General features: G+C 38.0%; 2 protein-coding genes across 2 annotated transcripts in view; one reads left to right on the top strand and one right to left on the bottom strand.

Annotated features, from left to right (window-relative positions):
• Positions 1–14,574, bottom strand: part of arsg (arylsulfatase G) — a gene marked incomplete in the record, with an annotated part of 19,751 nt that extends 5,177 nt beyond the window's left edge. The window contains 8 exon segments of the mRNA NM_001365361.1: positions 3,843–3,923; positions 4,018–4,214; positions 7,917–8,051; positions 8,850–8,964; positions 10,760–10,807; positions 11,003–11,190; positions 11,281–11,511; positions 14,410–14,574. Coding sequence (NP_001352290.1) covers positions 3,843–3,923; positions 4,018–4,214; positions 7,917–8,051; positions 8,850–8,964; positions 10,760–10,807; positions 11,003–11,190; positions 11,281–11,498 — 982 coding nt within the window.
• On the top strand, positions 13,578–27,704 carry slc16a6a (solute carrier family 16 member 6a). The gene is given in 7 exon segments (NM_001256832.3): positions 13,578–13,660; positions 16,084–16,334; positions 16,654–16,797; positions 23,318–23,446; positions 23,864–24,649; positions 26,149–27,144; positions 27,194–27,704. Coding segments are annotated over 5 exon segments (1,488 nt in total). The 5' UTR covers positions 13,578–13,660; positions 16,084–16,096; the 3' UTR covers positions 26,340–27,144; positions 27,194–27,704.

Raw genomic sequence — 27,704 nt, 5'->3', positions numbered from 1 at the left:
TCAAAAGTCATGAGGAAGCACAAAATCACTGAAAACACTTGAATGTTTACTTATCTTCTGTTTATGTTGCATGCAGAGCTGGGTAGTAACAGATTCTATGTAATCTGGATTATACAATCAGGTTTCAAAATTCCAGTTCTTGTAATTAGAGTAAACCAGTTTTTTAAATTCTCAGAATCAGATACAATTTCTTTTTATAAATTACATGCTGAGCTTGGTAGATTACTTTTGAATTTTAATAGTGATTTTTTGCCATTTAGTCCTTTACTTCATTTGTTCTTTTCATTCACTCATTCATTCATTTTCTTGTCGGCTTAGTCCCTTTCTTAATCCAGGGTCGCCACAGCGGAATGAACCGCCAACTTATCCAGCACGTTTTTACACAGCGGATGCCCTTCCAGCCGCAACCCATCTCTAGGAAAAATTTGTTCTTTTAAGTGAAGTTTTTTTTTAACTAATTTCAAAAGGATCACGTGCTTAAGATTGAACACGGTTCTGCATTAGCTACGTATGATCCATCAATTAGGCCAGTCCTTACCACTATAAAGAGCCAGGGTTTCTCACTACAGCCATCTTCAATTTGAAGAACTCACTGCTCTTCATCAGCTGCTACTGCTACAACAACAACTGCTATAAAAACAACAATGACTTCATCTCCAACTATAACTCCAACAACAATTTCAACAACATCTCAACCTTCCTCTTCAAACTCCCACATACAAGGCAATCTTTCTGTCTTTAACCCAATTTTCCAACAAGATCACAGTCAAAACTCGATCACCGTCCACGAACTCTGTCTAAACACTCAAGACACCGGCGATCCAAGCCGAACTCTCACCGCTCTCCTAGCGATAACGTACATAACACACCTTAAAGGGAAGCCTTGCAAACTACAACAAAGATTTAACCTTTTTCTTTTGAAAGACAAATCTAGCGTGAATAGAATGACTCACCTCTCAAGCAAGGGTCCAGGCAATCCAATCCTTAAAACATTAGTCCACAACTTATTCATACGCTGCTAAGCATCTATGTTAATTATCCACTACTCGCTGTAGTGCGTTTAATAGAGTAGCGTCTCCAGTCATAACACTAGTGATTTGGTCAACAAAATGGTCACTGGCCTTTTTTGCACCTTTGATTGACACTCCTTTGAGCCAATAGCTAAAAGGAGAAGCGCCACCATCCAATGAGCTCTAAAAATCTTGAGATGATCCCGCCCTCTCTCTTGACAAGCTCATGAATGGACTCTGTGGTAAAGACTTTGTGAATGAATTGGTCTAGATATGCTTGTGATTTTTATCACTTTAAGTTTCCAAAGTAATGCTATTTATGGATTAAAGCCCATAACTAACATTTCATCCACAAAGTTTCTATTAAATGGTGACATCATTAAGTTCAGGGTTAGATGTTGGCATTTGATATAACTAATAAATAAATAAATAAACAAGTAAATAATAATAAATAAATAAATAATATAAATAAATAAAAATAATAAAATAAATAAATACATACTCTGCCACATCTGATTGCCGTTTAACTTCTTAAAATTTAATTAATTGGAGCTGCTTTAGAGGTGTGATGGTGGTCAGTATAGAAGCAATACGAGTTCCCGCTACGCCTTTACGGCTGTATTATTGCGGGTGAGAGTAATGATGGTAAAATTTTTTGAAAAGTAAGTTTATACAAGCTCTTGAAGAGCATCACTGCTGTAGCAGTGGGAGCTTGGGGCTACCCCTGTGTGAATCCGAGCTGCAGAGGTGCAGTGATGGTCGGTATTGGAAAATTATGAGTGCTCATGCAAGAAAGTTAAATACTCTCTTTAGTGATATGTAAAGATGAAGGTAAATAACTGTTTTTAGTGATATGTAAAGATGAAGGTGAAAAAGGTTTAGCTAGAGGGTCACTGCAGTAGCAGTGGTGCTATGAGTGTGTAGCTCAGTGGAGCGTTTCTGCAGCTGCAGCGGTGTAGTGGGTCAGTATGGAGGCAACTTGTGCTCCCGCAGAAGCATTTACTGCTGTATTAGTGCAGGGAGTGCAATGGTAGTGCTATTTGGAAATAATGTAAGTGTATGTGAGCTTGTTTAGAGCGTCGCTGTTGCAGCAATTGAAACTCGAGACAACCCCTGAATGGGTCGGAGCTGTGGTGAATGAGAGTAAATAGAAGTATGAGATAGTTCAAGTTTGGAGGGAAAAAGTTAAAGCTAGAAAAAACGGTGGAGGTGTAGTGAAAGAGCTCCTAAATTTATAGGAGGGCAAATAGGAAGAAAATGGCAGAGTTTTACTTATACCTAGAAATGCATTATGGTGAAAGTCGGCTGGAGAGGATCAGCTGGGCTTCCCTGAGGTGGTATTGCTCTTCTGTGGTGTAAGAATGCTAAAAGGTTTAAAATGGGTCTGTATATATGTAAATATATATATATATATATATATATATATATATATATATATATATATATATATATATATATATATATATAATTTTTTATTTTTTTTTTAATTATGCAAATAACGCAGTTGCAGTTTTTTTTATTTCCTGTTGTGGCCGACGTGTGTTTAGGGTTGGCGCGTCTATAGAGGCGACCTGCCTTGGGCAGCAGAATAGCGATTGAACCCCCCAGTCTTCACATTCATCCGCTACACCCACCCACTCCCTCACGGCCCTCGGCCTTCCATATGAATAAAATGGCATGATTGCCGTTTGCCTAGAGCGCCAGTTCAGCTTGCTCTGGCCCTGCGTGTGTTAAACATGCAAAGAAATATGGCATTTCCTCCAGAGTTTCATGCAATTTCATTTTTAATATTTAGACTTTAACTGCAGTTCGGCAGCTCACTCTCATTCAGCATATTTTCATTTAGGATGTTTTATTGGAATTTGATAACACATGGCGAACGGAAAGAAAAACCTCCACATTTCGGGACTCGCGTGGTCATTTAAGATAATCAAAAATCGCTGCTTACATGGTCGACTCTTGATCAGTATTATCTTAATTATCAAAGCTGAGTATTGGTGTCCATGTGAATGAAAGTTCCAGATGAATTCACAAGCTGTCAAAAACATTTCTCTGCCCTTAAGCTGCGTCCCTCAAATGTTTCATTAACTTTGATGTTTTCCCCCTTTTGTAAAGTGTCTGCTTCATGTTCCTCTTTCAGAATCCTTGCTTTTTATAATACACCCATACTTAAGAATGCTTAGTTTAAGCAAATTTGAAAAACACGCTCGTGCGTGTTGATGAGTTTGAAGGGATCCCTCTCGCTCAACGGGACTGCGTGCGTTGTTTCTCTGTGTATGTGTGTGTGTGTGTGTGTGTGTGTGTGCGCGTGCTTTTGTGTGTGTGTGTGTGTGCGTGTGTGTGTGTGTTTGTAGTCCACTTACAATCCAACATGGAAAGGAGTTTTGTTTGTTATTTGCATGGATTGTTTTGAAATTTAAATGGCACTTACATACCTTTGTTTTTACTTGAGTAATAAATACGGCATTTCGTGTTTAATCATGATAAATGATAGATGAAAATAATAAAAAAGTGTGATTTATCACGTTAATTTTTTTAATCATTTGACAGCCCTAAAATGTAAATATGAGTGATGTTGTATTGTCTTTTTATTACATCTCAAAAGAGAGACTGTTAAAAAAAACATATTAGTTTTTACAAATGTAAGTGTATTGAACATAAAGCAATTAAGTTTTTGCAAAAAAACTCAATAATTGTGTTGTTACAGCTAATTTAAAATGGGTAGTTTACAATATTTTATTTTTTTTAATTTATTACAATACTATCTTAGACAATCAATCCAACAACCTCTAGTTAAAGGTATCATTATTTATGGTAAATGATCTGCATTACCTTTATTTGTCTGCCATCTTCCAACAAAAGGCCCAACATGCCCAGCAAACAGGCATTTCTGCTCCCAAGGGCCATTGTCACCTTAGAAGTGGATTCATTTTTTATAAAATTGCAATTCTATTAAGCAGAGCCTTTAGGCCAGAACATTGCATGAAATATGTGTGAAATAAATTACCAGTGAACCATATGAGGGTGTTTTCCAACTGTTCAGTGATGAGCGCCTGCATGATATTGCCCACAAGTGAGTCCATGTCACTGAGACTGGCTGTGTAGGGGTCTTCAGTTGTGACATTTAGGAAGGTGTTATGGAACAGCGGCACATGCATGTGAGCGAGAGCCACATATAGGAGGAACGGCTGCTTCTTTGTAACACTACAAACACATAGTAACATAAAACATATAGTATTAACGGAATCATACTGTATCGCTACAAATTTTTATTTGACACCACTGTTCAAAATTTGTAATATGCAATCACTTGCCACTTTATTAGGTACACCTATCCAATTGCTAATTAACACACATTTCTGCGTCAAACCAAGCATCAAAAAGGGAAAGAAAGGTGATTTAAGTCACTTTGAATGTGGCATGGTTTTTGGTGCCAGACAGGTTGGTCTAAGTATTTCAGAAACTGCTGATCTAATTGTCTTTTCATGCACAACCATCTCCGGGGTTTACAGAGAATGCTCCGACAAACAGAAAATATCCAGTGAGTGGCAGTTCTGTTGGCACAAATGCCTTGAGATGCCAGAGGTTAGAGGATTGTGACCAGACTGGTTTGAGCTGATAGAAACAGTAACTCAAATAACCACTCGTTACAACAGAGGTATGCAGAAGAGCATCTCTGAACACACAATATGTCCAACATTGAGGTGGATGGGCAACAGCAGCGGAAGACCACACTGGGTGCCACTCCTGCCAGCCAAGAATAGGAAACTGAGGCTACAATTCGCGCAGGCTTACCAAGATAGGGCAATAGAAGATTGGAAAAGTTGCCTGGTATGATAAATCTCGATTTCTGCTGCGACACTGATACCAATTGAGCATCGTGTCAACAACATAGCCTACCTGAGTATTGTTGCTGATCATGTCCATCCCTTTATGGCCACAGTGTACCCATCCACAGCAGGATAAGGCACCATGTCATAAATCGCAAATTATCTCAGACTGGTTTCGTGAACATGACATGAATAAGTTCACTGTACTCAAATGGCCCCCACAATCACCAGACTTCAATCCAATAGAGCCCCTCTAGGATGTGGTGGAACGGGAGATTCGCATCATGGATGTGCTGCCAACAAATCTGCAGCAACTGTGTAATGCTATCATGTCAATAGGGACCAAAATTTCCAGTACCTTGTTGAATTTATGCCACAAAGGACAGTTCTGAAGGCAAAAGGGGTCCAATCCAGATCTAGTAAGGTGTAACTAATAAAGTGGCTGGTGTGTGTGTGTGTGTGTGTGTGTGCGTGTGTGTTTGTGTGTGTGTGTGTGTGTGTGTGTGTGTGTGTGTGTGTGTGTGTGTGTGTGTGTGTGTGTATCAGAAATTCACTGAAATTCTGAAATAATGGTACAGTTTCAAATGACCTTTTTTTCATTTAAGTTCTTAAAAGACTTCTACCTGAATTTTATAAATGTAATCTATGCCTTTGATTACAGAAATTGTTTCTGTCATACATACTAGTATTTTTTTTTCATACTAGGATTCTTTGAAAAATCAATAGACTAAAAAAAACTCCAAGAAAAAATTGAAATACTTTGACCAGTAAACTTTTGAACCACTACATATTGGTATCAGATGATAGCAATCCAAGATGACACTATATGTGGGTCAAAGAAAAAGCGTTTTAAATAATTTAAATGTCACATTTGTGTTTTAAATTAATAACTCAGGCTCTAATAATAACTATCATACTTTAATGTAAACATATGTAAATTATCTAATATACAAATAAATTTAGTGTTTAAGCATAATAAACAAGTTTTAATAGCTCAAAATAAATACCCATATTCTATACAGTACATTATAATGTAGAGGTGTTTTATTTTTCATTTATTTAGACAGAATTGTATGCATATACGCATACCCAACATAATTTTCTGCCATTTATCAGTTACTGTACAACATGAAACAACTTATTTTAAATGCCAAAAAACTGATAGATTTATGTGAAGAACTGGCCACAGTTACACTGGATTTAAAGCAGTCACAGAACTTAAATCTGCGTAAGTGTACTGCTGAAATGAGAAATTGATGAGACTTGTCTGCGCACAGTCCATATGATGATCTATCGTTAGACTGTGTCAAAGGCCAACACTGCAACTTTGCTTGCCCAGTACACTTGTTTACAGACTGCAGACCTTATATTGACTGATCAAAGTCTAGAAAACAGTTGCCCTTGAGAGCAGCAAAACACTGACACTGAGGATAAAACTTCTAGAACAATGTTTTAATTTCACATATATTTTACAGGGCTGTACAAGAGCTTTAATATAATTTTATAACAAAAATACTATTATAAATAGAGCATATTTTAGATAAGGTTCCAATTATTAGCTAAATGTAAGAATATATGAACTTTCCCCGACTTTCACTGACTAAAACACTGAATTTCCATGATTTGAATATTATTTTTCATAAATGTAATAGCCATTTTGAGTGCAAAATGGATAATAACTTCTGATTTTGAAAAGAAATAAAAAAACAAGTGCACCCAAGTCTTTGAAGCCATCTAAAATATTTAGTACCTAAAGCTCTTCATATTTTTATTTAATTTTTTGGCATGTTTGCCTTGAGATAAGCAGAAAAGATAGAAAATAGTGCTGAAAATAGCCTAACCATAACAATCGGCAGAATGTGAATTTTGTAATAAAAACATGATATGGTATAGAAATTAAATGAATAAAAGAGTTAAACTTTGATAAACAGAAAACAAAAAGTCACTGACATTTTGTGACTTGGAATAATACATTTATAAATAAATACATTTATAAATATAACTAAATACATAAAATTATACAGGAAATTCCTAAACAAATTTCCCGATTTTCAGTCTCAGGAATTGACCTTTTAAAATTACATAATGTTCAAGAAACTCCATGACCAGTGGAAAAGCTCTTTTTTCAAGTATTACTAATGCACATTCAGTTTGACTGGAAGGTAAACCATGTTGATATTATATTTGTATCCGAGTTTGACAGAAAACAGAATACAGTGGGAAAAATAAGCATTGGACATGTCACCATTATTCTCAGAAAACATATTTCTATAGGTGCCGTTGAATTTTCACTGGATGTAATAACAAAAGAAATCCACACACTGTATGAAAAGACATGAAATCTAATTTGATTACAAATTACATTATGTGTTATAAAATTAAATGCCACAAGGAAAAAGTATTGAACACATAAACAGAGGGAGGTGTAGAAAGGCAGTGAAAGCCCAGACAGCAGCTGAAATCTCTGAGTAGTTATTCAGCAACACTCTGCCCTTCCTCATTGTAAATTATTAAGATGAAACCAGGGTGAACATTTCATCCAGACAATGATCCAAAACACAGCCAAGGAAACTCAAAAATGCTTTCAAAAAAAAAAAGAAAATCAAGCTGTAGAATGACCCAGCCAATCACCTGACTTGAATCCAATCGAAAATATTAAAGATCAGATTTGATAGACGAGACCCACAGAACCATCAAGATCTTTACATTCTGCAGAAGTCTGTAAAAACTCACACATGAGCAATGCATGTGACATCCTTCTCCATATGAGAGGCGTCCTTAAGCTGCCATCACAAAAAAAGCCTTTAATATAAGGTATTAAATTCGTTTCAGTAGTTCAGTAGGTTCTCCTTGTGTCATTTCATTGTTATTACACATAACTCATTTTTCAGATTTTATTTGTTTTGTTTTATTTCTATGCTTGTATTGTTTGGGTTTTTAACAAAATCTGGTTCAATTCTATGTCAACAGCTTCTTTAAAAATACTATTCCCAGGAAAAAAAACATGACATGTTCAGTACTTATTTTCCCTGCTGTATATCAATTTCTATATATAATCATAGATATAGTGACATACCTGGCTGTGAAAATCTGCTGGACTGCCGCTGTTGCATATCTGTCTTTAAGGCTCCATGTGTCCAAGGGTTGCTCAATAATCTTCTCATTTTCAAACAGAGGTAATCCTACTTTGGTGTAGCATCCCTCATGCTTCCTGTAAAGTGAATATTTGACATAATTCAGTAAAGCTGGAGATGTATACAAAACATCAGACTATATGCAGTGGGGGAAATAAGCATTCAACATGTCGCCATTTTTCTCAGAAAACATATTTCTAAAGGTGCTGTTGACCAGATGTTGATAAACAAAGGAATCCATATTTGGAAAGAAAACAAATCTAATTAGTTTACAAATTAAATTATGTGTAATAAAGAGAATGGCACAGGAAAAAAGTATTGAACACATGAAGAAAGGAAGGTGTAGAAAGGCAGTGAAAGCCCAGACAGCAGCTGAAATCTCTCAGTAGTTCTTCATCAACCCTCTGCCCATCCTCTTTTTCTAAGAGCATTTGAGAGTTTCCTTGGCTGTGTTTTGGATAATTATCTTTCTGAAATATTCACCCTGGTTTCATCTTCATCATCCTGGTAATGAAGATGTTGGACTGAAGCAGCTAATATTAATTTACAATAACAACTGAAAGATTTCAGCTGCTGTCTAGGCTTTCACTGTCTTTCTACACCTCCCTTTCTTCATGTGTTCAATAATTATTTCCTGTGTCATTTCATTTTAATACACATAACTTCATTTGAAAACTAGATTTGTTTAAAATATGTATTTCTTTGGTGATGTGTTGAAATATGTATTTCAACATCTGGTGAAATTTTCAAGTCAACTGCACCAATAGAATTTTTTTTGAGAAAAATGGTGATGTGTTAAATACTTATTTCCCCAACTATACCTAATAAATTTGTTTCTTTTTTTTTATTGTAATGAAGAGTATAATAATACATACTTATTAATACTATACTGACTATGTACACAGGGAGGACAGCAGGGAAGGTCAAGGCCTGGTTTGTCAGTGCAGCCCATGTCATTACTGTAGGGAATACCCAGGTAATAGTCAAAACCTAGAGTACAAGCATAAAATAGACAAAATTATCTTGAGGAAATAGCTTAAAATAGAGGTACTGTAATACATTTACATTCATTCGTAAAAAGCAGAAACTTTTAGCTATATGCAAAATACAGCAAGGGATTTATCGTAAAGAGTTTAATAATAATACAAAGCCATTGCTAAATAAATAAATAAATAAAGGTTTTTTTTGTAAAATGTTCAAAAAAAAAGGTAAAATTTTTATATAATAAAGGTAAATAAGATACATAAAGGTAAATTTTTGTCTGTCTCCAATTGGTCACATGCCTTTAAAGGGATAGTTCACCCAAAAAGAAAAATTCTGTCATCAATAGCTGCGTTTTCAGCACCTAAAGCCAGCGAGCTAGGGCAAGCCAAGGCCAGTCGCGTTTCCACTGTCACTTCCGGGGTCTGATCAGGCCAAAGCAGGGCTTTCTCAGGGCCAGCGACTGGCCTTTTTCGGTCCGCCGAATACCTTGGGCCAAAGAGGGCCAACTAAGGCTTCAAGGCAGAGTCAAAGGAGAGGCGGACTTTGCCAGAGTCTGGTAAAGATGGTATGCCATCATTACAATAGTTTTCCGATTGCAAATGAATACATATGAACAAATAAATAAATAAGGGAAAGAAAACATATACCCTTGTAGGCTATACAGGTCTTTTTGCTTATGATCACCCTTTTGTTTCCCTTTTAAATATAAGGCTGTGGCATAAAATAATAAAGCTTTAATTGATAAGTGATATTCTTTGCTGCGTCCTCCTTTCTTCTGTTTAACACAAAACAAGATATTTTGAAATATGTTGCAATTCCAGTGTTACGGAAGTGACATTTGCAGTAAAAAGTCAAAACATAAATTCAGAGAAAGTATGTCAATTTACATTATATTGAAACATTATATTATCCAAAACTACGAACCACAGAGCTAAGCGAACAGACAAATATCGGCATGTAAGCTGTTTTATATTTTAAATGAGGAAAATAAGCATACATTATGGATGTGACCAAAAAAGTCAGCGAGTTTATAGTATACAACATACTTTGTAGAAATTCTGCTAATTAAACTGGACAACCCAAAAGAAATAATGCTAATCAACAGCATAAGAGTTGGCTCTCTATAGAACAACCATGATTTATTTTATTTTAATTTACATTTTTGCATTTATGAGAAAAAAGCTTGGTTATGGATGTGACATTTCTCCGTTATGGATGTGACAGATGTGAAATTGGCACTTGTGTGACTTTGGTAAATCAAATATATGACAGTTTGAAAACATTAACTGAGTATTTTTAATGTCCTGTAAAACACTTGCTTACACAAAAAGACTTAGAAAAGGTTTTGCTATTTTGGTAAAAATGTAATTTTTTATGGCAAGGTTGACATTTGCATGGAATTGCTCGGAAACCGGTAACCATTGACTTCCAATGTTTTTGTTTTTTTACTACTGAAGAAGTCATTGGTTACTGGTTTGCAACATTTTTTTAAATATCTTGTAATATCAACAAAAAAAGAAACTCCAAGTTTTAGAACCACTAAGGTGAGTAAAGTTTTTATTTTTGGGATGAACTATCCTTTTAAGCCAACGAAACAAAAAATGTCTAACTTTACCTCATCTTTAAACTTAAAAAAAATTAATTATAATATAATAATTAAATAAAATGAATTAAGAAATAAAAATCAATGTCATGCTGAGTCAATGTTTAAAAATTGTTTGTATAAAAATAAATGCATGATTAATTAATGATATATCTTGGTGATATGAAACATATATTGATATATATAGCAGCATTTTACCTCTATGAACAGGACTGTAAGAACCATTATGTCCAAGATGCCATTTTCCTGTTTTAAAATCAAAACAAACTCTATTAATAACTGCAACTGAAAAAAAATCCTGCAACAACTTGAGCTTGAAAGGCTTATTAGTTGCCATGGCGATGATGCGCATTTGTTAATCAGGAGCGCGTTGTTGCTCTGACAGTTCTCAGGATGTAAATTGAATTGTTCTCTCCATGTTCTTGTAGCTGCTGTGCTTACCGATCATGGCTGTGTAATAACCTTCATCATGCAGGAGCTGAGCAAACGTGGTCTCATTGAGAGGTAATCCTCCTACTGACCCTACTGCAAAATTATGAGTGACCCCATTTCGTAGGCCGTGTCTGCCGGTCAGGATGGAGGCGCGAGATGGAGAACATGTGGAGGCAGGAGAGTGGAAGTCTGTGAATCTGCGAAACAACCGACACAAAAGCCCATAATTAGACATGATCAGGAACAAAACTGTGGCATATATGGGCAAATTATAATGAGAGCTCTACCGTTTGCCCTTCAGCATTAATGAGTCCAGCCAGGGTGTTGGTGTGGAGTTGTCAGGCCTGTTTAACCAGAGGTCTCCCCATCCAATATCATCAGCTAAGATAATGATGAAATTGGGTCGTTCCTTCCCTTCAGGGTTGTCTTCTTTTTTAATATGGCTTTTGATGTGATGGAGCAGGCCGGAAAAAACAAGCAGTGTACAAAATCCCAATTGCGCCATTTAAATGTCAAATCTGAAAGATTAAGAAGAAATTGGTCATTTAAATTATGCTATTTGACTGAAGGATAGCTATATTGTGATTGATACATGACTGCATTCTGGCACAGGGTGAAAAAATTTACAAAACGATCAAACTAGTAAATCAAGATCATTTCATGCGAGGTAATTTAAGTTATTTATTCATTCATTCATTTACCTTCGGGAAGACGCAGTGGCGCAGTAGGTAGTGCTGTTGCCTCACAGCAAGAAGGTTGCTGGTTTGAGCCTCAGCTGGGTCAGTTGGCATTTCTGTGTGGAGTTTGCATGTTCTCCCTGTGTTTGCGTGGGCTTCCTCCGGGTGCTCCGGTTTCCCACACATGTCCAAAGACATGTGGTACAGGTGAATTGGGTAAGCTTAATTGTCCGTAGTGAATGAGTGTGTATGGATGTTTCCCAGAGATGGGTTGCGGCAGGAAGGGCATCTGCTGCGTAAAATATATATGCTGAATAAGATGGCGCCGCTGTGGAGATGCCAGATTAATAAATGGACTAAGCCGAAAAAAAAATGAATGAATGAATGAATGAATGAATTAATTAATTAATTTATTTATTTTCAGCTTAGTCCCTAAGTATTTTTCAGGGGCCAACACAGCGGAATGAAACGCCAACTATTCCAGCATATGTTTTACACAGCGGATGCCTTTCCAGTCACAACCTAGTACTGGGAAACACCCATACACTGTCACATTCACACACACACACATACACTATGGCCAGTTTTTGTTTATCCAATTCACATATACTGTAGCCTTTGACTGTGAGGGAAACCGGAGGAAACCCATGCCAACACAGGGAGAACATCCAAACTCCACACAGAAATGCCAACTTGCCCAGCCGGTACTTGAACCAGTGACCTTCTTGCTGTGAGGCGACAGTGCTAACCACTGAGGCAAAAATTAAAGTTAATGAAATATATAAATTAAAACTCTAAAAGGATTCTTTACTTGCAAATTTGTTAAGTCACATTAAATAAATGAATTACCATTATATTTAATATAATAATAATAACATTGTTTTTTAAATAAATAAAAAAGGAAGTTATATAAAACAAAATGTAATTTTATTTCCAAAGCGTTATTTCTCATTTTTATTTATGTTAACTTACTAAATTAATTAGAAATGTAAATAAAATAAAAAGAAACAACACAATTAGAAAATAAATAACTATAACTATTGGAAACTTTAAACTTATAATTAATTAATTCAACATTAAACTATAAAACTATACTATAAAATTTTAAAATATTTAAGTATAAAAAACAGCTATAAATACTTAAACAAAATAACTAAGTTAATCACGATGCGCTAAGATAGAAATTAAAAGAAACAGACATATATAAGAAAACAACCTTTATAACTATTAAAAAACTTAAAACTATATTAAAAAACATTAAAACAGAAAATATATTACTCTAAATACAAATGAACAAAAATATTAAAAATGTAAAATACTTTCTTTGCAATAAAATACATTAACTGAAAAAAATGAAAAACATTTTATTTAGTTTTACTTATTTTGAAGCAGAAATTAGTAAAACAGCCATATTAAAACAAATAGGTAAATCACTAAATCACTAATAAAATTTTGCATAATGGTTCATTATCCATCCAACATGCATTAAATACAATGCTATTCAATTAATGGTTATTTTAATATCCTAATAATAATAATAATAATATTTTTTTATTATTTTAATAACAACTAAATCTTTCTATCCAGCAAGGGTTTTCAGACCTGATGAAGTTTGGGAAGGCCTGAGCAGATCTTGCTGGCTGTTATGTAATAAACTTTACCTAATGCACCAGTCCCTTTAAATTTTAAAACATTCAGCAAAGTCCCTCCTGCAGAAACAGCGTTACTCTACAGCGGGTAACCAGAGACACAGCCAGTTCCTCTGGCCTTCCAGCTCCAGGGAGTGTGTGTGTGTGTGTGCGCGCGCGCGCGCGTGTGTGGGGGGGGTGCATTTCATTCAACGTTGACTGTCAACCAATCCTCAACTTACTCAACAGCTGTAACCTCCCACCACAGAGGAGCTCAATGTCCAGACACCACATGAACTCCTGGCAGTGAACAGACCCCAGCACAGCCCTGGAGCTCCAGTAAAGCCCTCACTCAGGAGCAGGTAAGTGCTCTTTTCTTTCTTTGAACTACAATATGGTTGAATGACTATTAGTAACACAATTGACGTGGGCTAGGTGCAAACCGCAGAAGACACAAAGACACACACACACACAAACACACACACACACACACACACACACACACACACACACATTTTGATCATAAAGACCACGTGGCACAGAGAAAAGACGTTCATTCTAATGGAGAAGGTAGTGAAAACGGCAGGATTATAATATTTGATGACTAATATTTTTACTGACATTTGATAACATGCTGACTGAAGTGACTTGGGAAAAATCAATCTATTAATTATACTCGATATATTTAATGCACACCACTGAGTAATTCTTAAGGATGCTTTGAGGATTTACAACAATACCCTTAGAAATATTTCGCATGTTTTATTAAAGTAAAAGTGTAGTAGTGGCCATGTTTTTGTCGAATGGACTATCATTTGTTTATTTACATACTTTGAAAACCATTATCAATAAACTATGGTAAGCGTGGCAAAGGTAATTTGCGGTTTAACTATTTTATATTTGTTGTGATACCAATGTTAACTCTCGTAAGGGTTACGCTTAGTAACGTAACGTTAAAATGATGAGGATATAACGTTCTGAAACATTGTGTGCTCTTTATTTTAGAAAGACTAATAATACTCTATAAAAAATCTATAAATGGCATGGAATTTGAATACTGTCAAAAGTTACTTCATGACTTATTATAATATTTCGAGAATTTGTTTCTCACCTAATGCTGTTCGATGGTTTATGTGAAAGTAGTTCAGTCGTTGTTTGCATCTAAGCCAATGACTGTAAAAAATGTTGAAATGTCGTTTCCCGCCGCCTCTCTAATGACGTCTCCATGTGGTCACGCCTCTTTTCAGATTTCTAGAGCGCGCATGCCCTGTCAGATTATGAACTGATTACATATCAGGCCCGTAGACTAGCCAGTCTGGTGAATGGGGTGCTTCTTTTTTCTCAAGAAGTGGACATTTTTGCAGTTATTCCCCTCATTTTTTATTTAATTATGAGATTTAAATGCTACATTTTGGTGACATTTAAGCACTATTTGGCTGGACTAACTTATCGGATGGTCACCATAACCACAGTTTTTGATGTACAGTACCAAACATATATTACAAATTTATTACATTATATTTATCAAAAAAGTTTTAAATTGTAGCCTTTTGTCATTTATTAGGCAAAGAGCAAACTGGCCACAATTCCTCAGTATAACTTTCCTGAGTCAAAAATTGGTGTGGAAAATTGGTGTTTTCCAAGATTTGAATAAAAGTTACATGTCAAATGTTTTCTCCTTTTAAAAACAATACGGTAGTGAAATATGACTGCTTATGTCAGATGTTTTCTTGCACAGCTGGATGTTGGACTCTTAAAATTTAATGGATTTTGCATTGGCCAAAACTGATTCACTGACGTCACACCAGGATTCTGCTTGGTCTTCAAGCCTTGTTTGATGGGTTATTTTTACTATTTATGATGGCATAGCAGGCAAACTAGGACAAATGAGCTAATGTATGGGACAAACTTTGGACTTTTGTTAGTGAGAGGTGGGTTTTTTCGAAGCACGGACCTGCATGTAATGGACAGTTAGACCCCTCTGTTCTTTCCTTTGTACATGAGACATGGAAAAATATATTGAAATAAGTGATTCTGATGTTTAGTCAGTGTTTGGGCCAGCAGAGAAGGCTTCTGAACTGTGAATTGTGTGCAATTGTCTACAAACAAACAGTATCCAAGCCAATTAATGTGAAACATGGTCACAGGGTTGAAGTTTTAATGCCTAAATTTAACCAATAAAGTAACTGTAAAATAATTTAGCATATTAAAACCTGTTTAATCATTTGAATGTTTTTTGCAGTGTTTACTTTTATTTTAATACTATTCTACCTACTATTAATTATTCATTTATTAATATTAATTATTTAGCATTAGCTTTAATTTAACTTTGACCAATTTTAGGTATTTGGCATTAAGAGTAAATTCCCAACGCAACATTTCTAATTTTTATTATTGCAAGTTTATAATGATCTTGTACAGTTCTTATATATTTCAGCTCTATTTTAACAAAACAACACTGGTCTTTGGCACACATCACATTACCAAAGCTAAACCTTCTATCCCAAGCCTGATAAATGAAATCGTTAAGCTATTATTGCAGTTGTTTGATGTTTGAAAATATTTGTTTAAAGAATTATCAACCATGTATGTTTAGGTTTTTCCATCTTCAGCATTGTCTAAAATTAAACATTTCTTGGTTGCATTGGGGAGAAGTCTCTTTGCTAGGGGTGAACAATAAGAGTTTTTTCTAAATAAAGTTTATACTGAAGGATATGAGCAGCTATAAAAGCTCATTTGCTTAAGAACACAATTTAGCTTACATTAATCTCTTTCACATTCCTAGGTCGCAGGTGAAAATGGCACAGTGGATTTTCCGACTGAGAAGTTGCTTCGGCTCTAAAGTTTATTCCGAGGTCCCAGATGGTGGTTGGGGTTGGATTGTGGCTGTGGCGTTTTTCCTGGTAGAGGTGTTCACTTATGGGGTTATCAAAAGTTTTGGAATCTTCCTTAAGGACCTAATGAGTGACTTTAATGAAACAAACAGCCGAGTATCATGGATCATTTCAATATGTGTCTTTGTTATGACCTTCACAGGTGAGAACTTTAACTTTTACATTAAATCGTTTAGCCAATGTTTTTATCTCTAGCTATTCCGAAATTGAAAAGGCAAAACAATAGAAGCAATCAGACCAAGTTAACAAAAATATGTACCTTTAAGTAGTATGACAAGTGCCAGTTATTCTAACGGTTTAAAGAAAATTATTTAAATAAATAATTTAAGATGTCTTGACATAGTCGAGTCACTTCTTGAAAGGCTAAAGACTGTTCAGGCTGAGTTAGCATGGGAAAGCTTTTTTTAAACACAAAAAAATAACAGCTTCATGTTGTCTTTTTTATTTCTATGGCCTTTCAGCTCCTCTATCAACCATGCTGAGTAATCGATTTGGCTTCCAGCCTGTTGTGATGTTTGGAGGGTTTCTCATATCTCTGGGCACAATCTCAACTGCATTCACCAGCTCTATCAATCAGATGTACCTTACTATTGGGATTGTGACTGGTATGTAAAGGCTTACATGTTTGAATGGTACTCTATTGTCAACCCTTGTGTATTGTTCAAATTGACTACCCTGTTGTTATGTTGGTCACTGTTTTTGCCCTGTGCATATTTACTTATGTTCATATATGTTAAAGTGTTAAAAAATTAAAAATGAACATGTACTCATCATAAGGTTGTTCCAAACCTTTTCAGTTCAAAACCTGTTCAAAAGCTTTTCAGTGAAACCCATTTTGAAAAATGTTGGCTTCCGGTTTCTGAGATTCTTCAATATATGTCCGTTTCACCATATGAATTAAACTCAACAATCTGGAAGTTTTGAACAAGCAGAGGATGATAACAAAATTTTATTTGGGTTAACTATCCCTTTAAGCTGATTTACAGGTTGAATATTGTGTCTATTTCGCAATAAAAACAAATAAGTGAAGTTTATGTATAAACAAATTTCGAGAGGATCACGTGCTTATGATTGCTATCAGCTGACCCGCATTATCCAATTCACTACGATCCAATCAGATGACTCCTAAACTACTATAAATACCCTGGGGTTTATTCCATTGCTATCTTCGTTTTGAAGAGGCAGCTTCACCGTAGCTAGCTCCGTTGAAGAACCTACTCTAAACCAGCATGGACAACCAAAGCAGCTACAAGCTATCACCTACCAGCTATCACCTACCAGCTACAATCTACCAGCTACCATCTACAAATTACCAGCTATAATCTACAAGCTACTAGCTATAATTTACAAGCTACAATCTACAGCAGCAACAACAACTGCAGCAACAACAACTGCAGCAACAACAACTACTACTTCAAAACAACTCCAACAATTGCATCAACGACTTCAACAAACATCAAACCTTCCACTTCAACGCATCTGCTGTGTCTTCAACCCTATTCTCCAGCAATTGACAGCCAAAAACTCCAAAGCCATTGCAATGAAACTGAACCATTACCTTTTTCCTAGCGGTGCACATGCTATGCACATGAAGGGAAGCTTTGCAAAATAACTTTACCAAACATTTAGACTAAAACATTTATAAATCTTTTGAATAACAAGACTAGTGTAAACAATGATTTTAACTAAAGATACTTGCCTCTTGCCCGTCCACTGATCCATAACATTTAACAGCTTGTTTGCTGGAATGTTCAGCAAGCAACAGCTCAAGTCATAAACAATGGTGAACTTGATCAACAAAATGGCCGCCGGGCTTTTTCACCTTTGGCACGCTTGACTGGCTCTCCTTTAAGCCAATAGCTGTAAGGAGAAGCGTCACCACCCAATAAGCTCTCTGGAGAAGGTCCTGCCCTATCTCTTGACTCTGTTGCAAGTCTTATGAATGAATTTGGACCAGACAAGCTTGTGAATGAAGTTAAGATATCAACAAATGTTATTCATGGATTAAAGTAAAGCCAATTACTAACATTCCATTCACAGTTTTACTAAGTGGTGACATCGCCCTCGAAGTCTTATAGAGTTCAGAGTTTGATGTTAGCAATAAAAAAAAAAAAAAAAAAAAAATTATACACAGAGCACTGGGGTCCAATTACACTAGACCAGTGACTCATTTATTCATACACTAGTGTCTTATGTAAGCTTATAATGGCAAGTCAGTTGGATGTGAAACAGCAACAAACAACTTCCTGATTGGCTGCTATGAATAGGAGGACATTTCTGACAACGGATCTTCATTAAACACTTCCAGGACCACCAGACAAACCATACCCCTTATCCTCAGCTCTCCTTCCAGTTGCCATTCTGTGGGGGGATGAATGCTCACCTCTACCATCCTTGCACGTAGCGACATCAAGCTATCAGATCATGCATTAATAAAAAGACCATGACATTTGGCTGCAGAACCTGACCCTCATCCAACCCATTACATTTTTTTATGCTCTTCAAATACAATCACACTCTACATAAAGGATGCATTTCCACTCACATAGCTCACATCCACGATGCCATATTTCTCAAATTGCTTGAATTGCATTGTCACCCTGATACTAACTTCTGATTTCAGATCTAACCCAAGGATCTAACCCGGGCGTTTCAGCTCTCCCTTCCTTAACCTTATTCTGCTCCAATCTACAATCTGCGACTACCGAACCTGCAACAGTGAATTCGTTAATCAAAAAGAATCGATAATAAACTCATGATAGTACTATTCTTGCCCCACTGTTCAGCGTTCTTGTATTAGTCCCATTGACATTGCGACTTGAGAATTCTCTAGCAAAAACCCTTGATTATTGGTCTCCGCTCCTCACAATTCTATATCCCTAGCATTAACAGCACCATTCCATCAGACGAATACTCGCTGAATTATCATGATATAGACCAAGCAATTTCGCTCATCAGTTTAGCCGGCCGCAATGCTTGGCTTGCAAAAATCGACATTTCATCCGCCTTTAAAATCATGCCAATTCACCCAGACTTCTGGCACCTTTTTGGCATTCATTGGCGCTCACAATTTACTTTGCAGTTCGATAAACTTTCGGCTGCAAAAGTAGTCCTAAAATTTTCGATATGCTTAAGAAGCATTATGCTGGATTTTATCTAATAACTACGAAATCCCGCATATCATCCATCTCCTCAATGATTTTCTCCTTATTTCCCTACCTTCTTCACCCCCAGCTAAACACCTATCGATCACCCAAAAGGTTTTCGAAAATCTAGGCATCCCCCTCGCAGAGGAGAAACAGCCGGTCCCAGCACTTCCATAGAATTTCTGGGCATCAACTTAGATTCGAATAAATTTCAAGCATCCCTTCCCAAAGAAAAGATTGACCGTATAATCTCTTTATCTCAAATTTTCCTCGAGAAACAATCATGCACCAAACGCGAACTGCTATCTATTCTCGCGCATTTCAATTTCGCGATGCGCATAATTCCCCAAGGCCGCCCGTTTATTACTCACCTCCTTCAGCTCTCCTCCTCGGTCCCCGGTTTAGAAGATACCATATATCTTTCTAAACCCAGTCGCAATGAACGCAGCTTATGGATCTCCTTCCTCAAGCAATGGAACGGCTGTTCCTTTTTCTATAGCGACCTAATTTCTTCCCCGGTGGATATTAATTTATTCACTGACCCTGCCCCCTCAGTCGGGTTCGGCGGCTTTTACCAAGGTCACTGGTTTACTTCAACGTGGCCCCCGCAGATGCTCAGTCTACCCAGAAATCAGCAATCATCTGCGCTTTCGAACTCTACCCCATAGTCGCAGCAGCGCTTTTATGGGTAGATGAATGGTCCGCCTCTAGCATTCTCGTTCATTGCGACAACGAAGCCACCGTTTATTGCATTAATAAAGGACGCTCGCACGCACTTCCAATTATGCCCTTATTAAGACGCCTCGTTTGGACGGCAGCCAAAAAGCAATTCATTATGACTGCTAGACATGTTCCAGTTTGCAAAAAAAAAAAAAAAATCAAATTGCTGATTCTCTCTCTCACTTTCTTTTCCAGAAATTTCGGCTCTTGGTACCGGAAGCAGACCAGCATCCAACACCTGTTCCACTCTATTCACAAATGATATTGCCATAAAACTTCCATATCTCTGATCCTTCACGCTGTCGCACCAAGGACCCTTGAGTCATATTCAGAAATGGCTATCACATCCAATTTCAATCCCGCAATACACCCCACTATATCTGTTCTAACACTGCTGAATGCTGAAACACTCGCCTTTTTCATTAAGCAAAGCAAAACAGATAAGACAAGCAAAGGGCATTTTATTTACATATTTAACATTTTTCCCCCACACAGCCATTCCAAACTCTCCTAGCCTTTCTCCATTCAAGGAGAGCAAAGGAGTCAGACCCACATGCCCCACTTTTTACTGATGACGCTAACCGTCCAGTAACCCGTTTTTGGTTTCAAAAAACATCTGAAAGAAGTCCTTCGCCTTTCGGGCGTTCCCCCGAATTGTATTCCAGCATTCATTTAGAATTGGCGCAGCCACCACAGCAGCTCACAAAAGTCTATCCTCGCACCAAATCCAGACCCTAGGCCGCTGGTCCTCTGATGCCTTCAAAGCTTACATTCGCCTCAGCCGATCCCACCTCAAGACAGCCCAGCTAGCCCTAATCAGCTAAATTCCAAACTCCAACTAGGGGTACGAGCTCGACCCTAAGTAGGCTGGAGTACGTGTGCGTGTGTGCTTGTGTATGGGTGCGCATGGGAATGTGTGAGGTTGCTCGCGCAGATACAGCGTGCGTTTGCACACGTATACATGCTTATTTGCACGTGGATATGTATATGGGTGTGGGCGTACGTCTAGGTATGCATATGCACGTGCAAGCAAATGAGTATGTGAGCCTATGGGCATTACATGTTGTGCAGCTTGCATGTATGCTATTAACTTTCCTTTCAATCTGCTATGCTCCTTCTCTCACCATGCTCTGACCCCCGCAGGGGTCCAATCTGAGCTTCGACTCTCGCGAGTCACCCCTAGCCCATCCCCGGCCACCCCTTCACTACTTCACTACCACCTCCAGTAAGAGCCTGCACTACCCCCTCCCTCTTCCCGACTCTTACTGCCCCCCCCATAGCTCTGACCCCCGCAGGGGTCGCGCTGAGCTTCGACTCTCGCAAGAGTCACCATTTGCGCCGCCCCACCCAGGCCATTAGAAATGGTATGTATGCGCATGTTATACGCATACATCCGATGTATACCTGTTCCGATGCGTGTGCATGCACATGCCGAAACAGGAATAGACGCACGTGCATGCTCACGCACGCAGGTTATTCCCTCTCTCCTTTTCTTCCTTTGGCGTCGAGTTCCTCCGCCCTCTCTTTTCTTCCTTTCTCATAGGCCATCAATCCTCAGCTCTAACTCCCGCAGGAGTGACTAAAACGAGCTTCGACTCTCGCAAGAGTCCCGCCCCGGCCACCTCCTGCTGCAGTCTCCACCACCCCCTCCCTTTCCCAGACTTCAGCAGGGGAAATGCCCACAGCAGCTCTGACCCCCGCAGGGGTCGCTCCGAGCTTCGACTCTCGCAAGAGTTAATCACCACCCATGCCCGGCCCTTACCATGTAATAACCATATATATTCATATATATTTATATATGCATATATACTTCTATATTCTCCTTTTCTTCTTTCTGGCGTTGAGATTCTCCGCCTGGCAATTATTTGCCCCTTCTTTCTTCCTTACAGCGTGAGTGCTTCCGCTACTTTTACCCTTCTCCGATCTTCCCCCTTATCTCCTTACCCTCCTATTTCCTCAATTCTTTTCCAGCGTTGAGTTCTCCGCTAACTGTCTTTCTTTCAGCGTCACTCTTTCGCTATGTTCTTCCTTACGCTTAGGCCCTCAATCCTCAGCTCTAGCTCCCGCAGGGGCGACTAAAACGAGCTTCAACTCCCGCCGGAGTTCAGGCCCTGGCCACCTCCCACCCTCTCATGCAAGAGTCTCCACCGCCCAAATCTTCCCGACTCTTGCTTGAGCAAACTAACCCCAGCTCCCACCCCCGCAGGGGTGTATATATTTGAGCCTTGACTCCCGCGGAGTCAATCCAGCCCTGCCCTCACCCCGCCTAGGCTTTAGGAGTCTACTTCGCTCTGCTCCCTTAGAAGCTTCTCTTCCTAAGCTATCAACGTTATATCCAGCAGCCGGATATGGCTTGTTACACCTGCTTTTTGGGGGGCTCTTCAATACGCGGCTGCTGTCCCGAGCTATTCAAAGGCATTTTTGGGGAGTTCTCGAGATCTACCTGAGCTCAAACTCCCCTCCCGCTTTGCAACGGGAGGGAGCCCTGGGCTCGAGGATCTCATGAGCTCAGGGCTCTCTCCCGGGACAGCATGCCAAACAAGCTTATAATTAATCATCAGCTAAGTGTGAACTCTTGAAGTGAAGTTTATGTATAAACAAATTTCGAGAGGATCACGTGCTTATGATTGCTAGCAGCTGACCCGCATTATCCAATTCACTACGATCCAATCAGATGACTCCTAAACTACTATAAATACCCTGGGGTTTATTCCATTGCTATCTTCGTTTTGAAGAGTCCCCCCTTCCTCCCCTACGCCTCCTTCTTAGACGGGTGACACGGTGGCCCAGTGCCTAGCACTGTCGCCTCACAGCAAGAATGTCTCTGGTTCCTGGCTTTACCAAAACTAGCAGACATTTCTGTGCGGAGTTTTGCACTTCTCCCCGTGCTCACGTGGGTTCCCCGGTTTCCTCCCACCGCCTAAAAACATGCAATTAAGCCAATTGAACAAGCCAAATTGTCATCATAGACACGCTCCTAGTTAGTAATTAGTTTGAAGAGCATTCACTTGCTACAGCAGGGGAGTTCTCGAGATCTACCTGAGCTCAAACTCCCCTCCCGCTTTGCAACGGGAGGGAGCCCTGGGCTCGAGGATCTCATGAGCTCAGGGCTCTCTCCCGGGACAGCATGTCAAACAAGCTTATAATTAATCATCAGCTAAGTGTGAACTCTTGAAATAAAGATTGATTTACTGGCTGTAAAGAAAGTAAAGATGAACAAAGCATCTAATTATTTTCAGATGTCCTTTAATCTCCGTAGGACTGGGTTATTGTTTGACATTTCTACCAACCGTCACAATCTTGTCCCAGTACTTCAGCAGGCGTCGTTCTGTGGTCATAGCCATGGCATCCACTGGAGAGTCATTTGCTACATTTGCTTTCGCTCCAGGTAAGAACAGGCACTAGTACAATATGCTAGCATTACATGTTATGTGTGATCATGAAAAATAATATTACAATCCTACCCAGCAATCAACTTTGTGTTTAAAAGACGTCTAATAAACATAAATGTAGACAGCCTGGCTAAAACAAGGCTAATCTTGGGCTGTCAGTGAAAATCCATAGACATCTAAAAACAGCCCAAAACTAGACTAGTCGTCAAATAAACAGACTTTATGTGTATTCATTCATTTCTGTCTATCCTATTCTGTCTACATTTCTAAGATTTTCACGGACAGCCCAAATTTAGCCTTGTTTTAGCCAAGACAACTGTTTAGATGTTTATTAGACATCTATGAGACATCTTTTAAAAACAAGAAAATGCTTGGTGGGTACAGACTTACACATTGCTTTTTTATCTCTGCAGCATTCACAGCTCTTAAGAACTACATCGGCCGGAGGTACACATTGGTGGTGATTGGGATGTTACAGGGCATCACTATTATCTGTGGAGCTTTACTTCGTCCCATAGTTATCAAACCAACATCTCTGACAGAAACTGAGCAGAAGATCACATATACCCTCCCTGTAGAACAAGTGCAAGGTTTTGGGAGCTCTGGAGATTCAGTTGTACAGTCGCTTGAGCAAGAACAGGGCCTCAAATCTGGGATTGAACTGGAAGAAGTGGAACCAGTACAGATTAATCTAAAACAACAGGACAATACAAGTAAAAATAGGCTCTTGGATTTGACAGTGCTAAAAGAAGGCAGTTTTTTGTGTTATTCAGCCTTTGGGCTCTTTGCAACATTGGGCTTTTTTGCGCCACAGCTGTATGTGGTGGAGCTGAGTGCCAGTTTGGGAACTGAGAGGGACAAGGCTGCCTATATGCTGTCAATAATGGCGATCTCAGAGATCTTTGGACGTCTTTCTATCGGATGGGTCATGAATTGTGGATGCATCAGGAAGATCTTTGTTCTTCTCATATGTGTGTCACTGATGTGTCTGGTGCTGGTGTTGTTCACCATTGTAAATGGCTTCTGGGGACTGGTGGTGTGCTGTGTGCTTTATGGTTTCTTACTCGGAAATATCACTTCCACACACATCCCAATGCTGGCAGAGGATGACGTTGTAGGAATCCAGAGGATGCCCTTAGCTGTTGGTGTCTACGTCTGCATTCAGAGCTTTGCAGGACTGGCTGGTCCACCATTAGGAGGTAAGAATAAGTGTTTTACATAACCATTAAATGTTTGGGGTCAGTAAGTTTTAAATAAATTTTACTGTATTTTTAAATTATTTTATGCTATCCAAGTCAGCAGTTTATACCACAAGAAAAAATTTTTCTATTTTAATATTTTACATTTATTTATTTCTGTGAGAGCAAAGCTGAATTTGTGAAGGGAGAACTTACACTATTAAACATCAAACAAAAGGACCCTGGAAGTAAAGACAGTGGTAAAGTAAGAGCCCATACAGGGTCTCAAACCAGAAAACAGAGAGTGGGAGAAGAAAGCCCCAAAACAACGCCAGGGGAGCTGCTGACCTTGACAAAACCAAAGGCAAAGAAGGCAAACAAAAGAGTAGGTTTATAGCTAAAGAGTAATAAGGGAGGCAATTGGTTCTCTGTCCCAGTCAAATAGACACCTTGATTGGTGGCTCTGGGAGAATCCATGCAGTTGACACATGTTTCTGAACAAAGTGGTGGTAGACTCTAGCTCCAGAGTGAACATAATGGCTGGCTCTGGCACTTGGTCCATGGCAGGCATTAGTCTCAAGGGTGTCCAGTCCTTTTCCAGGAGGATCAGTGGCTGAGGTGAAGGCATGGGCCCAGAGCCATGAAGCATAACCAGAGAATCCATGCATCATGGAAGAGTTAAGGGCTGGAAAACTCAAGGCTGAGCTAGACAGAACCAGCAGAGGGGGAGAAGCCAAGGAGTTGTAAGGGCCATTAGATGAGACAAATTCAAAGCTAGAATCTGAGACAAATAGTTTGAATGAATGGATGGAATACATGGAGCATAAATGATTTTATACAGGAAAGAGGCTTGAGGCTTTTTTGATCCACTTTAAATGTTGACTATTGTAAACTGTCTTAAGGTATAGGTAGCAACATTTGAAAGACATAGATTCAAAGTGACCCCAGGACACCAGATGACTGAGCTGGAGGAACTGCTCCATGTAGTTTTCTAGTAAACTGCTAATTTGAGAGAGAAGGAAGCAAGTCATCAAATCTGAACAGGTGGTTACTCTGCTGTGTTCATGATGTGTCTTGATTTCTGTCATGTTAATTTACAACAGACATGACAATACAAGATACATAAAACCCCAGAAATCTGAAAAGACTGTTGATAAATTTGATGGTGTGCAGTACTAATATACATGTGTGTGTGTGTGTGTGTGTGTGTGTGTGTGTGTGTGCGTGCATGCGTGTGTGTCTGTAAACTAGTAACCAACAGTAAACAAGACAAGAAAAATGGAGACAGCAGATTAGTAATGGGGTTGTAATGTTCGCCACATCAAATGCATTCCCATGTTTTATCTGGATGAAGGGATAACGAAAGTCTCAAGAACACCAATTAAGAAATACTTATTTAACTGCAACCTTTATGAATAAAAGCAAACTTTTTAATTGTATTGACCCCAATCATTTAATATGTAGTGTATATAAAATGAAAATGTCAAGCAACTTACTGTATTTCCTCCCAAATATTGTAGGCGTCCTTGTGGATATTACACAAAACTACAGTGCTGCATTCTACTCCTGCGCTGCAGGAATGGGATTAGGTGCCATTTTCCTTGGGCTTGTACGTCCAGCCAAGACAGGTCATCTTTGCAGAAGGAGGAACAATGGAGAGAATAACTCTGCGGTGGAGCAAGTGTCTAAAGCAAGCCAGAGGAATTGCTAGAACAGGGTAACCAAGAAGTTAAGTCTTGAAAACACAGAACATTAGGAACTATCAAACCTGTTGATATAATAGGAACACTTTCAAACTGAATGTACTGGAACTTTGCCTACGTTATAATTCATGAGAATTGGGTAAAACGTTTTTCACCCAAAATGAAAATTCTGTCATGAATGACGTAGAAGAACCAATATTGTTCTATTTTTGTTCATCTACGGGTGGTCTTCATTTACCTACATTTATTGTGGTTTAAGTGTGTTTTGATTAATGTTTAAATGCAAAGAAAAGTTTCATTAAATTATTGTAGTTTTTATTCCAAAAATAAACCAAAATTTGACATGACAGTGTACATAATGACAGAAATGCCATATTTGGGTGAACCATTCTTCCATTTTCATTCATTCATTTTCTTGTTGGCTTAGTCCCTTTATTAATTTGGGGTCGCCACAGCAGAATGAACCGCCAACTTATCCAGCAAGTTTTTACGCAGCAGATGTCTTTCCACCCTCAACCCATCTCTAGGAAACATCCACACACACATTCACACACACACTTATACACTATGGACAATTTAGCCTACCCAAACACATACAAACACCATTTGGAATGACTCTAAACACTGCTTCTCTGTTCTAGAAACAGAAGAAATGACCTTCAACAGCAAACCCCATTTCGTGGTTTTACAAATTATTGCCAAAATCTATGGATGCTTATAGCCACTGATAGCTAAAGCATTGACCAAAGATGTTTAAACTCATTGAAAAAACAATCTAAATTGTAAAGAGATGTTATATATATATATATATATATATATATATATATATATATATATATATATATATATATATATATATATATATATATATATTCATTATTATTATTATTATTATTATTATTAAATAGTGATAAATAGCTCTTTATTGACTCTTTATGAACTAAATGCTAAACCCAGGTAAACTACAGTATTTTAATAATCCTAGCAGTTTGTTTAGGGTGTTGTTTGGTCTTTTCTACAATGATTCTTCAACTGTGAATGAGATTTGCATCTCTGTTATATAGAGAGAATTGTGAATTCAAAACATTACAGAGCACAGTTTGATGGAACTGTGCAACAAGGAAGAAAGATGTACAAAATAATGCAATGGCAAATTCAAATGTGAATGTTTCTTACGAATGATGACTTTCATCATTCACCTCTCTTAGAAAAACTGTATTTCTTTTGTAATATTACTATTGGAAAAGAATTGTATTTGTTGTATCTTCAGTGGAATGTGATGTGAATATGCAATGATCTCTTCTGTTTCTGCACAATATTTTTTTTTTATTACAATCTTTTAATCTGACTGAAGAATAAATACACACCTTTTA

The sequence above is a fragment of the Danio rerio genome, chromosome 12 (assembly GCF_052040795.2).
Source record: "Danio rerio strain M-AB ecotype USA chromosome 12, GRCz13ab, whole genome shotgun sequence".
Classification (NCBI taxonomy): domain Eukaryota; kingdom Metazoa; phylum Chordata; class Actinopteri; order Cypriniformes; family Danionidae; genus Danio; species Danio rerio.
Note: the sequence above shows the minus strand (reverse complement) of the source record. Positions and strands in the feature narration are given on the sequence as shown.